Source organism: Bos javanicus, chromosome 11 (assembly GCF_032452875.1).
Source record: "Bos javanicus breed banteng chromosome 11, ARS-OSU_banteng_1.0, whole genome shotgun sequence".
Lineage (NCBI taxonomy): Eukaryota > Metazoa > Chordata > Mammalia > Artiodactyla > Bovidae > Bos > Bos javanicus.
Genome location: NC_083878.1, coordinates 106453988 through 106466934, shown reverse-complemented (window position 1 = coordinate 106466934; position 12947 = coordinate 106453988). Strand labels below are relative to the sequence as shown.

Genomic DNA, 12947 nt, shown 5'->3' with positions numbered 1-12947 from the left:
CTAGACAGTGCCAAAACGTGTGCCCTGCCCTGGCCCAACTAAAACCTTTTGGAAAGGTCCAAGTGCATTCACGTGACCAAGTAGACCCTTGCAGGCCCAACGGCAGGACCCACCTGATCACAGAAGACTCACTTCCAGAAAACAGCAACTCCACTACTGCTGGCACCTGAGATGGGCCAAGCTGCCCCACCGTCCCCTGGGCCCACCAAGCAGACATCCACTGCAAACGTTCCCACATCCCACAGCCTTGCCACAGCCCCACCCCCTCCCATGGGCACCCTAAGGCCAGGGTGCTTCTCCCACAGCCGTCTCTTCTCCAGAACAGCCCTCAACCCAAGCACGGGGCCCTGCACGCTGCAGGAGAGCAAGCAGTGTGTGTGGAGAGGAGCCCAGAGGAGGGCGTGTGAGCGTCCACATACCTGCTCTGAGCCAAGTGCCTGGCACGTGCAGTCACCACAAACCCCAAGGAGGGGGCTGTCCCACGTGGCAGGGAGTGGACGGCGGGCTGTCCCACATGGCGGGGAGCGGACAGCAGAGGCTGTGCCACGTGGTGGGGAGTGGACGGCAGGGGCTGTGCCAAGCGCCAGTGGTCAGCGTGCCACTGGGGTGGCCACCGGCCGCCTGGCAAACAGCCCACCATCCCCACACGACACGGGGTCTCACTTCTGGGCGAACACCCACAACACCATGCAGGTCGGGCCGTGCGCTGCCCATCCACCTTCCCTGCCTCTGCACCCCATTACATGGTGGGGACACACCTTCAACCCTGAAGAAGTGAGCATGGCAGAAGGCAGGAAGGAGTTACTATGGGAGAGTCTTCGAGAGCCGCACAGCTGTGCTTCTCGTCATTTCTGCCAAAGCGACCCTGGACTACAAGGAGCACAGGGTGGTCTTTCCAGTAAATGACGCTGTTCCCGTGCACAGCCACACAGGGGGTAAGGGGTCCTGACCCCTACACCGCACACGTTACACACCCAAAAACAATTCCACCAAGTGCAAACTAAACCCAAAAGAAGCAGAAGAAGTAACAAAGGTTACAGTGAAAATTTAAAAACAAAGACTAGCAAAACCGACTGGGTTCCCTGGCGGTCCACTGGTCGGAACCCTGAGCTTCCCGTGTGCGGGACACTGCTTCGGTCCCTGGCCGGAGAGCTAGGATCCCACATGCTGCAAGCAACCGCCTACCTCCCCCCAGACAAAACGAGAGAAGAAAATCAGAGACTGTCATCAAAACCAAAAGCTGATTCTTTGAAGCGATAACAAAACTGACATAAATTTCGCTAACCTGACTAAGGCGGAAAAAAAAGACTGAAAGAAGATAAAGATCTAAACAGATGGAAAGACACCCTGTGTTCGTGGACTATTAGACTGAGTATCATCACAACGGTAAGACTCCCTGACGTGAACCACAAGATCAAGACAGTCCCTACAAAAATCACGCAAGGCTTTCTGCATCTGTGGACAGTTCAGTTCAGTTCAGCTGCTCAGTCGTGTCCACTCTTCGCGACCCCATGAATCGCAGCACACCAGGCCTCCCTGTCCATCACCAACTCCCGGAGTTCACTCAGACTCACGTCCATCGAGTCAGTGATGCCATCCAGCCATCTCATCCTCTGTCGTCCCCTTCTCCTCCTGCCCCCAATCCCTCCCAGCATCAGAGTCTTTTCCAATGAGTCAACTCTTTGCATGAGGTGGCCAAAGTAGTGGAGTTTCAGCTTTAGATGAAACTGGAAGTCACATTCCTTCCAAAGAGCACCCAGGGCTGATCTCCTTTAGAATGGACTGGTTAGCTCTCCTTGCAGTCCAAGGGACTCTCAAGAGCCTTCTCCAACACCACAGTTCAAAAGCAGCAATTCTTCGGCGCTCAGCCTTCTTCACAGTCCAACTCTCACATCCATACATGACCACTGGAAAAACCATAGCCTTGACTAGACGGACCTTTGTTGGCAAAGTAATGTCTCTGGTTTCGAATATGCTATTTAGGTTGGTCATAACTTTCCTTCCAAGGAGTAAGCGTCTTTTAATTTCATGGCTGCAATCACCATCTGCAGTGACTTTGGAGCCCAAAAAATAAAGTCTGACACTGTTTCCACTGTTTCCCCACCTAAAATTCACATGGAATTGCAAGGGACCCAGAGGAGCAAGAACACGGCTGGTGGACCCACACTTCCAAGGTACGGTTCAAGACGGTGTAGTACTGACATATAAACCAATGTGCAACAACTCAGAGTTCAGAAATGAGTCCCAGCGTCTGTGGTCCATCAATTTACAGCAAAGGTGTCCCAACAATCCTGAGGGGAGGATTTCAGCCAATGGTTCTAGGATAAGTGCATCTCCACCAGCAAAGAATAAGGTTGGACACGCTACCTCACACCATACACAAAATGTAAGTCAAAATGGATCCCAGACCAAAATATAAGAGTTAAAACTCTAATATAAAACTCAGAGGAAAACACAGTGCTAACTTCTTAACAATGGATCTGGCAACGGACTCCTAGATATTACACCAGAAAGAGAAACAACAAAGGAAGAAAGCAGACAAACTGATCTTCGTCAAAATCAAAAACGTCTGCGCTTCAAAGAACCCTATCAAGGGGCTTCCCTGGTGACCCAGTATTAGAAGTCCACCTGCCAACGCAGAACACGTGGGTTTGGTCCCCGGTCCTGGAAGATTCCATATGCCAAGGGGAACTAAACCCCGGAGTCACACTACTGCGCGCACGTGCCCACCGCCTGTGCTCCGCAACAGGAAAAGCCACTGCGATGGCGAGCCCGCGCGCCGCAGAGCAGCCCCGCTCATGACACCAGGGAGAGCCCGTGAGCTGCAGCAAAGCCCAGCGCAGCCAAAGCACACACTTCAAAAAGAACACTAACAAGAACCTGAAAACATGCCTACAAGATGGAGGGAAATGTTTCGTAATCATTTATCAGTAAAGGATCTGTATCCATATTCTTCAATACATAGAAAATGTTTACCACTCATCACAGAAACAATCTAATTGAAATGGGCAAAGGATTTCTGCAGACATTTCTGTAAGGAAGATAACACAAACGGGGAAACCCAAATCAGCAGCAGCGTGAGACACCCCACCAAATCCAAAAGGGCGGCCGTGACCAGTTAACAAGTGTCTGCGAGCACGTGGAGCAGCAGTGCGTCTCACACACTGCCGACAGGAATGGACGATGCGACAGCTGCCGTGTAACACAGGCGAGCGGCTCCTAAGCAGAGTGACCCCGCGCCCAGCAACTCCACTCCCTGACAGACACCTGCGAGAACGAACACACACACCCACACAAACACTCGGTCGTGACTGTCACGGCAGCGCTAGTCACCACAGCCAGAACGGGAGCAACTGATCAACGCGTAAACAAAACTCAGTACATTCCTACTGTGGAATATCATTTACCATATAAAGGAATCAAATATGCCCCCAGCAGGAAAAAACTTACATAGGCACGTTCCGAAAGTGTCTACACAACATAATTAAAAGCATACGGGGACTAGGGCCGCCCTGGTGGTGCAGTGGCTAAGAGACTGCCTGCCAAATGAGGGGACACGGGCTCAATCGCTGGTCCAGGAAGGTTCCACGTGCTGAGGGGAAACGAAGCCTGTGCACCGCGCCATTGAAGCCGGCACGCCCCAGAGCCCGTGCTTCTCAACAGAGAGGCTACGCAACGAGCCGCCGTCACCACAGCCAGAGAGAGCGCCCACACACAGCAACAAAGACCCAGCACAGCCGGAAATAAAACAAATGAATATTTTTTTTAAAAAAACATACTAATGCTTCACATCAACAGTCATCAGGGAAATGCAAATTAAACCACAACTGGACACACTACACACCTACCAGAATGGTAAAAAGACAAACAATATCAAGTGTCCACAGGACTAGCCGCTGGGCTTCCTCACACCTGTCCTTGGGTACAACCCCTGGGACACGCACGCGCGTCCATGACTCGACACCCCCACTCCTGGCCACACCCCACAGAAACGTGCACCAGTGCTCACCAAAACATGTCCACACCACCTCAGCTCAAGACCCCAGACTGCAGACAGCTCAAAGAAGAAGGCCCATGACTGAAGACACGGGAATATTACAGAGTGATGGGGAAGCAGGCGACCCCAGGCCTCCACAGACAGACGAAGCCTGGAAGGCAGACGCGGGCACACCCTGCACAGCGCCCTCACGTCAGGCTCAGAGTCAGGGAAACAAGGAGGGTGTCAGGAGTCGGGGCAACAGTGACCTCTGGGCAAAGACAGGGCAGCCTGCCAGGGGCCAAGGGGGCTTCTACGGTTCTGGTTATGTCCCTGCTTGATCAAGGTCTAGGGACATGCATGGCATTAGACACATAAAGTGTGCATGTTTCTGCATGTATGTCATACATTAATACCATCTCCAAAAAAAGTCTTCATGCTTTGGTTAAATGTCTTATTGCTACTGAATCTGATACAGATAGTGACAGACAGTACGGAACCATGACGACAGATCTGAGCAGACCATTTCTACGAGAAGGAAAACAGAAGGGCAGGCTGAGCCAGAGCTGGGGGAACTCCTGATCATTCAGTGGGCTACATGACAACTGGCATTCTATTTCACTGTGGTGTTCAAGGAGTTCACAAAGCACAAGCCAACAGCAAGGATGAGGAAGCAACCACGACTCTAGGTCCGAACGCCAGCCTTGGAGTCTGACAGGCAGAGAGGACCTGTGTTCCAAGGAGAGAAATCACTCAGCAGCCTGCTTAGCAGACAACTGTCAAATTACAGCACAGAGAACTCTCTGGTCCTTCTTAGGCAAGCACTTACCAAGAAGCTCCAGGGTGTCAGCCCAAACAGTGTCAAGAACCTACACGTCCTTGCCCATATAAGCGTACTTCACGGGCAGTGAACAGCCTTCCTCTGTACAGCCTGCCATTCTGTAACCTAATGACCTAACAGCTCTCAGCAATGAACATCAACGACTGCTAACACCACCAAGCAAGAGCTACTATGTCTGATAGAAGCCTTAACACCAGTAATAACGTGTTTTTGCTTAGTTTTTAAAAAGACAAACCTGCAGGACTCCCATGGCGGTCCAGCGGCTAAGGCTCTACGCTCTTACTGCAGGGGCCGGTTCGATCCCCGCTCAGGGAACTAAATCCCACATGCCACACCATGGCCAGAAAAACAAAGGAAAGAGAAACACAAATCATTTGTAATAAATGTCATTTAACCTAACATACCCAAAGTAAGTACTTCAACATGCAGACAATGAGCTTAAAGCATTCGTGTGACACTGCCCTCTCCCCTGCACCAAGCCTTGGGAATCCAGCGCGCACTCCCCCTGCAGCGGGCTCCCGGCACAGCCCCCGTCTCACCGGCTGAGGAGCTGCCCGCGGCAAGCGGCTATCATGCAGGCAGGCTGCAGCTGCAGACCTCAGGCGTCGGTGGCGGGAGCAGAGCACAAGGGGCGTGCTGCGCAGTGTCTCGGGGAGGGGCAGCAAGAGCAACTGTGGGGAACTGTGGGACAGACAGACCAATCTCTCCAAAACTCAAGTGCAAGGGGAAACAGCGACGTGGAAATCAGTGGACTGAGAATTAACAGATGCCTATCAAGGGCGAAGAAGAGACGAGATTTTGTTCCTAAGAAATCTGAACAGTGACTGAATATTTACTGACTGAAAGACTTACTTACTCTAACTGAAACACTCACATATGAAATATATCTGAGAACCGCTTAAAAATACTTAAGGATGGACTCAGGGGTGCTCATGAGGAGACAACGGCTGACTCGGGGGACAGAAACATGGGGTGTGTCTGACCACCAGGTCTACATCTGAATAGGTCGGAAGAAGGTCCACAGTAGAAGCTCTAACGTATCCACGTGTGCATGTCTGCATACACAGTGATTACAATGCTGGTAACCTGCCAAGAGAAGAACCGAGGGCCTGGGGGACGAGAGAGGGGGATGCCTCACTCCATACTCCTAGAATCTGAACCATGAAACTAACTCATCTACTCAAAACAAACTCAAACACATGTGCCTGGACTCCACCCACCACGGGGCCAAGCATGTTCACTGGCCCCCCGCTCCCCTCCAGCTTTCACCCAGCCACCCTTCACACAGCAGCAAGGGTGGTCTTTTTAAAATGTGAATTCCTAAAACAATGCCCGCTGATGTCTACAGCACTCAGGAGACCACCAACACGTCACCAGTGACAAGGCCCTCAGTGACCCAGCCCCCGCCTGTCTGGCTTCAGCTTGTGCCGCTCGCCCCTCCTGACCACCTGTGTACAAAGGCTACAGATCCACCCAGCTCATAACCAAGGAAGCTGGGACGTCTATAAAGCAAACACCATCTGGCCACTGAAAACGTTAAAAGACACAAGCCCACAAGATGACCTGTGAAAGAAAAGTGCACACAGCACACGCTCCCTGCTTACCACCGCTGGAGGCACAGACTTGCACACTCGGATCGGAAACAAGTCGACGGCAAGTATCTGGCATTCTCATGTCTCTAGGGTCAACTTTTCTCGCAGCTGCTGTTGCTGCTGAGTCGCCCAGTCATGTCAGACTCTCTGCGACCCCAGGGACTGCAGCACGCCAGGCCTCCCTGTCCCTCACCATCTCCTGAAGTTTGCCCAAGTTCATGTCCATTGCATCAGTGGTGTCATCCAGCCGTCTCATCCTCTGACACCCTCTATTCCTTCTGCCCTCAGTCCTTCCCAGCATCGGGGACTTTTCCAATGGGACGGCTGTTTACATCAGATGACCAAAATACTGGAGCTTCAGCTTCAGCATCAGTCCTTTCAACGAGCATTCAGGGTTGATTTCCCTTAAGATTAACTGGTTTGATCTCCTTGCTGTCCAAGGAACTTTCAGCAGTCTTCTCCAGCACCACAGTTCAAAGGCATCAATTCTTTGGCACGCTGCCTTCTTTACAGTCCAGCTCTCACAACCGTACATGAGCACAGGGAAGGCCACAGCCTTAACTGTACCGACCTTTGTCGGCAGAGTAATGTCTCTGCTTTTCAACTCCCTGTCTAGGTTTGTCACAGCTTTCCTGCCAAGAAGCGGTCGTCTTCTGATTTCATGACTGCAGTCACCGTCCGCAATGATTCTGAGCGCAAGAGGAGGAAATCTGTCACTACTTCCACCTTTTCCCCTTCTATTTGCCATGAAGCAATGGGGCCGGATGCCATGATCTTAGTGTTTTTAAAGCTTACTTTTAAGCCGGCTTTTTCACTCTCCTCCTTCACCCTCATCAAGAGGTTCTTTAGTTCCTCTTCGCTTTCTGCCATTACAGTGGTATTTTTCTAACTTTGCTAAAATGCCTAATTTTTTTCCTTCTGAAAGGTACAACCGAACTTTGCCCTTCCATTTCACGTCTTACCTCCTTAGGACCTTCAGCGGACTCATCTTCCTCAAGGAGCTTTTCCCAACGCGAGTCCGCCTGCAGCAAGCAGCACGGCAGCCGGGCCTCCTCTTGTTTACTCTCAGCTGATTCCATCTCATTTCCTGCTTGGTATTTGCTCTATTACACTGTTAAATTTTGTGAAATCAGACGCCAACCTCATAAGCTTGCATATCCTCTCACACAGCATCTAGACCAGCACCTCCCGGCTCCACGCTGCCTGCAGACCCCTCGGAAACGGCACTTTAAACACACCCTGATCAGAACTTACAAAGCTGTTAAACGTGGGATGCAGAAAGCAGTCCAAAGACCGTTCCAAAGTAAAATACCAACTGACAGTTATGTTAGTGGCAAAGTGACTTATACAGGAAGCGCCACCTTCGAAGAGTCAAAAGAACCACTTCAATTTTTGTTCTTTAAAATCCAAAACCGCTGAAGAGTTTTCTCTGTTTTAATAAACGAAAATACCAGAAGTTAAGTACAGTGGGAAGCAAGCGGGCAGCTCTGGAGTGACGCCCTCTGCAGCACACCTGCAGAGCCTGACAGCTGGGCCCCCCTCGCCACTCCTGGTGTGGTCTGCTGGGAGCAAGGCCAGCTGGACCCAGACTACCCGCTCACCGAGACAGCAGCATCCATCACACGAGCGAAGTCCAATGAATGGCAGAGAACGTAAGGTTCCTGAAGAGGAGAGCCCAAAACATGGTTCCCGTAAGCTAAATCATTCTAAAAGACGAACTCAATTAAAATGTGGCCAAATATACAAACCGGTTAGCAAAGGCAGGAAGCGGGGCTCTGGCCCTGGTGCAGCACTGACCACGTGCGGGGTCTCCAACAGCCAAGCTGCCCACAGGTGTCCTTCTGGGTCTCAGGGCTGGGGTGCAAGTACTGCCCTTGACAACCTCTGTGATGATCCAGAACCACAACCTACACAGGAAGATCTGAGACGGGCAGCCCTTTCCACAGGAGAGCTGTTAGTATGGGTGAAACTTCACAAGATTTACTGTAAATATTTCTGACTGCTAGATGCAAAACAGACTCTCCACCCCTTCTCTTATCAAAGATCAATCCCAGACAAGAACAGGAAAGAGAAACATGCACCCCACCTAGGAAACACTTGGAACCACTACACAAAATACGGCTAGGAAGATGGAGGCGAAAGGAACCTGAACCACTCCCTCCACAGGGCAGAGGAAGGGGAGACCAAGCGCAGGGCCGCTGGCGAGGAGCAGGCTGAGCAGCGGCTGAGCGAAGGCCTGAGAAGGGATGTGGCGCAAAGCCCCAAGCACGGGCCCAGCCCCTCCGCACACGCAGACAAGCACTTCTGCACAGCTACGGGCACCAGAAGGCACCACGCTCGGGGTGAGTGGCACACGGAGAGGCAGCGGTGGGCGCCGCAGGGAAAGCAGGGGGTCAGGAAGAGGGAAGCCCCTCCCTGCCTCCCTGCCCCTTAATCCAGCTCCAACATCCATCCAACCAGGCAGACCGAAGGCTCCCCTCTAAGGAAACTAAACCAGCGGACAGCAACGTTTGGAGAAGAGCCAACAAAAAACATTAGTCATCACCCTGCAGTGAAAGCAACAAGGAAACAAGCCCCCGCTACACTCAGTTTTCCATTTTTAGTATTTTATTCATAAGGACGAATAAACAGCCAAGGAGCACTAGACACTGGGAGAAGGGTTTCCAGCATGAAAGAAAGAAACCAAAACATGTAAGAGCAAAGAGGAATGCATGGCAAACAGAAAACGTGCAGGAAACAAAATTTTTTTTAGTTTTCAAAATTTTAACTGTACTTTTAAAAACCGAAATTAAGAGATAAGCAAAGACGTTGTATACATAAAACAAGAACAGGAGGCATTTAAAAAGGAACAAAAAACAGTAAAGAACACGATAATATTAAAGAAGTTAAAATTTTTTAACAAATTGGAAAATTGTCAAAAATACTCTCAAAAAGAACAAAAAGATAAAGATATGATGAAAAGATTTAAAAATGAGAATATTAAGTACAGTAAGTCCAATGTTCCAAGAAACTGGAAAAAGAGAGCTGGTAGAGAACCATCTCTAACACATAACACAAAAACTCCTGTAAATTCAAGGACCTCGGTCCCCAGATCCCAGGCCTGCTGAGTGCTCTACAGGGTGAATGAAAATACACTACAACAAAGGCATTTCAGGCAAGTGAGGAAAATCAAGGATGCAAGGGTCCTAAAAGTTTGATGTGGGAATATGCTTACGAAGGATTAATAATCAGGCTAGCAAGTTCCCTGGCAGTCCAGCAGTTAGGACTCCATGCTCTCACTGTGGAGGACTTGGGTTCAATTCCTGGTTGGGGAACTAAAACCCCACAAGCCATACAGAGCAGCCAAAAAAAAAAAAAAAAATCAAACTATAGAGTTCTCAATAGCAACAACAAAGACTATAAGATACTGAGATGCCAAGTCCAGCCAAACTGATTCTTTAAGTGTGGCAGCAGAATGAAAACATTTTCAGACAGGTGAGTCCCAAAGCCTTGGTCCCAGCAACTCCTGCAGGCTGCTCACCGCCCCAACAAGTGAGGGAGTGCCAGGGGCAGGGAGGCGGGCGGAGCCCCAGGGAGGCGGCGCAGGCTGGAAACAAGGTTCCGGGCTGGAGCACTGTGGCAAGGGCTGCTGAGCCAACAAGGCTGAGGGGTACAAAATTAAATTAAGGAGCACTTTACAGAATGAAAGGTGTGGGAACATTATTCTGAGATTCAAAGGGAACCAGGCAAATGAAAAATAAAGCGATTATTAATTCCAGGGAAATAAAAATGTCTGTATAAGGAAAGAAATCGAATTGTGTGTGGTCCACCGTCCAGCTCAGCAGGGCACAGTAATGACCTGAACAGACTGATGAAGATCCTGACACGGATTTAACCACAACTGTGCGTTACCTAAACCAGAGAGAGTACAAGAAAACTGAAAACTTAGCGGGAGCCAGCAGATAACCCCTAAAACTGGTGAATAAAGATAAGACGACACAAGCATATTGCTTAGTAACACAAAGTGAAAGTGAAAGGCGCTCAGTCCTGGCGACTCTGCGAACCAGAACTCTCCAGGCCAGGGAGTGGGTGGCCATTTCCTTCTCCGCGGGATCTTCCCAACCCAGGGATCGAACCCAAGCCTCCCACATTGCAGGCAGACTCTTTACCAGCTGAGCCACCAGGGAAGCCCCATAAGGTAAATGCGCAGAGTCAAGGGGCTGCCACCTCTGGAGAGGACGCAGCTTCTTCGCCACCTTCAGGCACTGCCTGACTCTCAACCATGCACATGTGCGCATCTCTTAAGAAACACAAAAGGAGAGACACGCAGGATGCGAGAAATGCAGGGAACTTTCCTGGGAAGGCCCTCCTGCTGAAAGGTAGCATCTTGCTGGGTCAAAAGCCTGAGGTGACCTGAACACACACTACACTGAGGAGCCCCCACTCAGTAATCCACAAAACAAAGACAGACTCCAAAAGCGCGTTTCAGAATCCACAAACCAGGGGGCCTCTCTTCAGTGTGAAAAAGTGGTGACCTTTCTCTAGGCTGAGGAAAGAAGAAAGAGTCAATATGCAGCCAGATAAATTTCAATGTCCACCTTCCGGTTTAATCGTTTGGCCATTAGAGAACCCTGACACAGTAACCATTTCCCTGATTTAGTGGCCACACTTGACCCCAAGCCTAGCCACTGTCCAGGAGCCCCTCCCCGCCCTAACGTGCACCTCCATTATAAACACTGAGGACCGCCCACCAAAGCCCAGAGCTTTCATCAGCTTAAAGTGACCACCACAAATACAGCTCAAGGGGCTCTGCAGCCAGACCACTGCATCCATCTTCTGCACAAGTTCTGTAACCTGGGGCCTCACTGTGCCTGTTCCCTACTGTGCAAAAGGGGATGTAATTGTACCCACCTCAAAAACGGCTGTCAGACTTTAATGAAGGAATTCAGGCAGCTGAGGCAGGGTTGGACACAGGTAAGGCTTAGGAAACACAGGCTTGTCACTGCCACTGGCTCGGGCAAGCCCTGTAGTCAAGGCTGCCTGTGGAATCAGTGACATCTGGGGCAACGTGTTCATCAATTATTAATTAAACACCTACTATGTGCCAGACACCAAACAACTGCTAACTGGGTAACTGGCTGGGCCGAGTCACCCAATCGCTCCCAAATCTCGTTTCCCATGTCAGTTAAACAGGAAATGGCAGCACCTGCTGCACAGAGCAGAGCAAACTGGAGAGAACTTACCTAAGCGCCTGCAGTGCCCGGGACCCAGAAGACGCTCAATAAGCGGTATCGTGATCACTGCTCATCTTCTCTCCTACAAGTGACTGGCGGTTATCTAATTCACCTGTTCCGTTTAGCTCAGCCTAATACACTCCTTGAGTGTTGCAGGTGCTAAGAAATACTCTTCACGTTGAATTCAAGAACTTTCTTGCACGTTCTCAGTTTACTTACATCCATACCCCCCAAAAATGCGAGAGAGAAATAAAGAAACGTTAAAAGACTGTGCATTACCCGGATAAAAGTACAGGTCCTACACACCACATTACTGCAACAGGGTCTTATCACACACCTTGGCTTGCTGATCTTTAGAAGTCGCCGGGTTATTACTACACAGAAAACCTGGAGTAATTCCACAGAAAAACTGCTAGGTCATCACTTTCTTCCAAACTGGTCCCTCGTGTCAGCCCGGATAGCGCCGTTCCTGCCTTTCCCCAAGGCACACCGCCTCCCGCCGGCTTCTCCCTTCTGCGGGAAGCTACTGGCCCATCTCACAAGAGTTTGCTTTCTCTGCTGCCACGAGCCAGGGAAAACTATTCTCGAGAGCGAGCAAAGGGGAGGCCAGAAACATTAACAAAGGGAGGGCAACTTTTTACAGCCAAAGCCCGCGTGAGCGGTTTGCCTGGAAATAAACCGAAGTCGTGCGACCGTACTCCTGACAGCCACGGAGCCGGCAGCTTTGTCCGGGGAGAAGAGCGCCGGCCCGGCCAACTTTTCCTTCAAGACCCAGCCATCCTCTCCGGAACAAAGTGAAAGGTCAGCGGGCGCAGGAGCAGCGCCGGGAGCGCACGGCTTCGCGTCGCCCGCGCCGCCAACTTGGCGGGCTCGCCCCTCTTTCCCTTTTGTCCTCCGCCCCTCCCGCGGAGCTCCCGGTCGCGGCCCGAGGCCCGGGGTCGCGGCGCGCCGGGCGGCGGCCCTCCCCGCGCCCCCGCCCCGCCCGCGCGCGCCCCTCGCCGCCCGCCCGCCCGCACAAAGCACGCCCCGCGCAGCGCGGCCCGGACGCCCGGCCGCCTCGGCCCGGCCTCGGCCTGAGGCGCGGCGGCGGCGGCGGGGAGGCGCCCGCCCGCGCGCCCCGCGCCCGCCCGCGCCCCTGCCCGCGCGCCCGCCGCGCCCGGCCCGCCGGCCCGCGCCGCCCCCACCGCGCCCGCGCCGCCCGCGCCCGCCGCCGGCCCGCTCCTCACCTCGGCATCGGCGGCGGCCATGGCCCGGGCCCGCAGCGTGGCCCCGCCCCTCCCGCGCGCCATCGCCCCGCCCGCTCCTCGCGGCCCGGGGCGGGGCGG

The 12947-nt window shown here is 52.0% G+C and overlaps 1 protein-coding gene across 12 annotated transcripts in view; it reads right to left on the bottom strand.

The window, feature by feature from the left end:
- Positions 1–12947, bottom strand: part of EHMT1 (euchromatic histone lysine methyltransferase 1) — a 109556-nt gene extending 96609 nt beyond the window's left edge. For 8 of the 12 annotated variants that reach the window (XM_061434336.1, XM_061434328.1, XM_061434330.1 and 5 more), the window contains exon 1: positions 12849–12946. Coding sequence is in view for 9 of the 12 variants with exons in the window: in XM_061434328.1 (XP_061290312.1) it covers positions 12849–12911 (63 nt within the window). In the remaining 3 variants the exon portion in view is untranslated. Of the gene's footprint in view, positions 1–11631; positions 12502–12848 lie in introns of those variants that run through there. The other 4 variants (XM_061434339.1, XM_061434340.1, XM_061434338.1 and 1 more) reach the window with 2 other exon arrangements.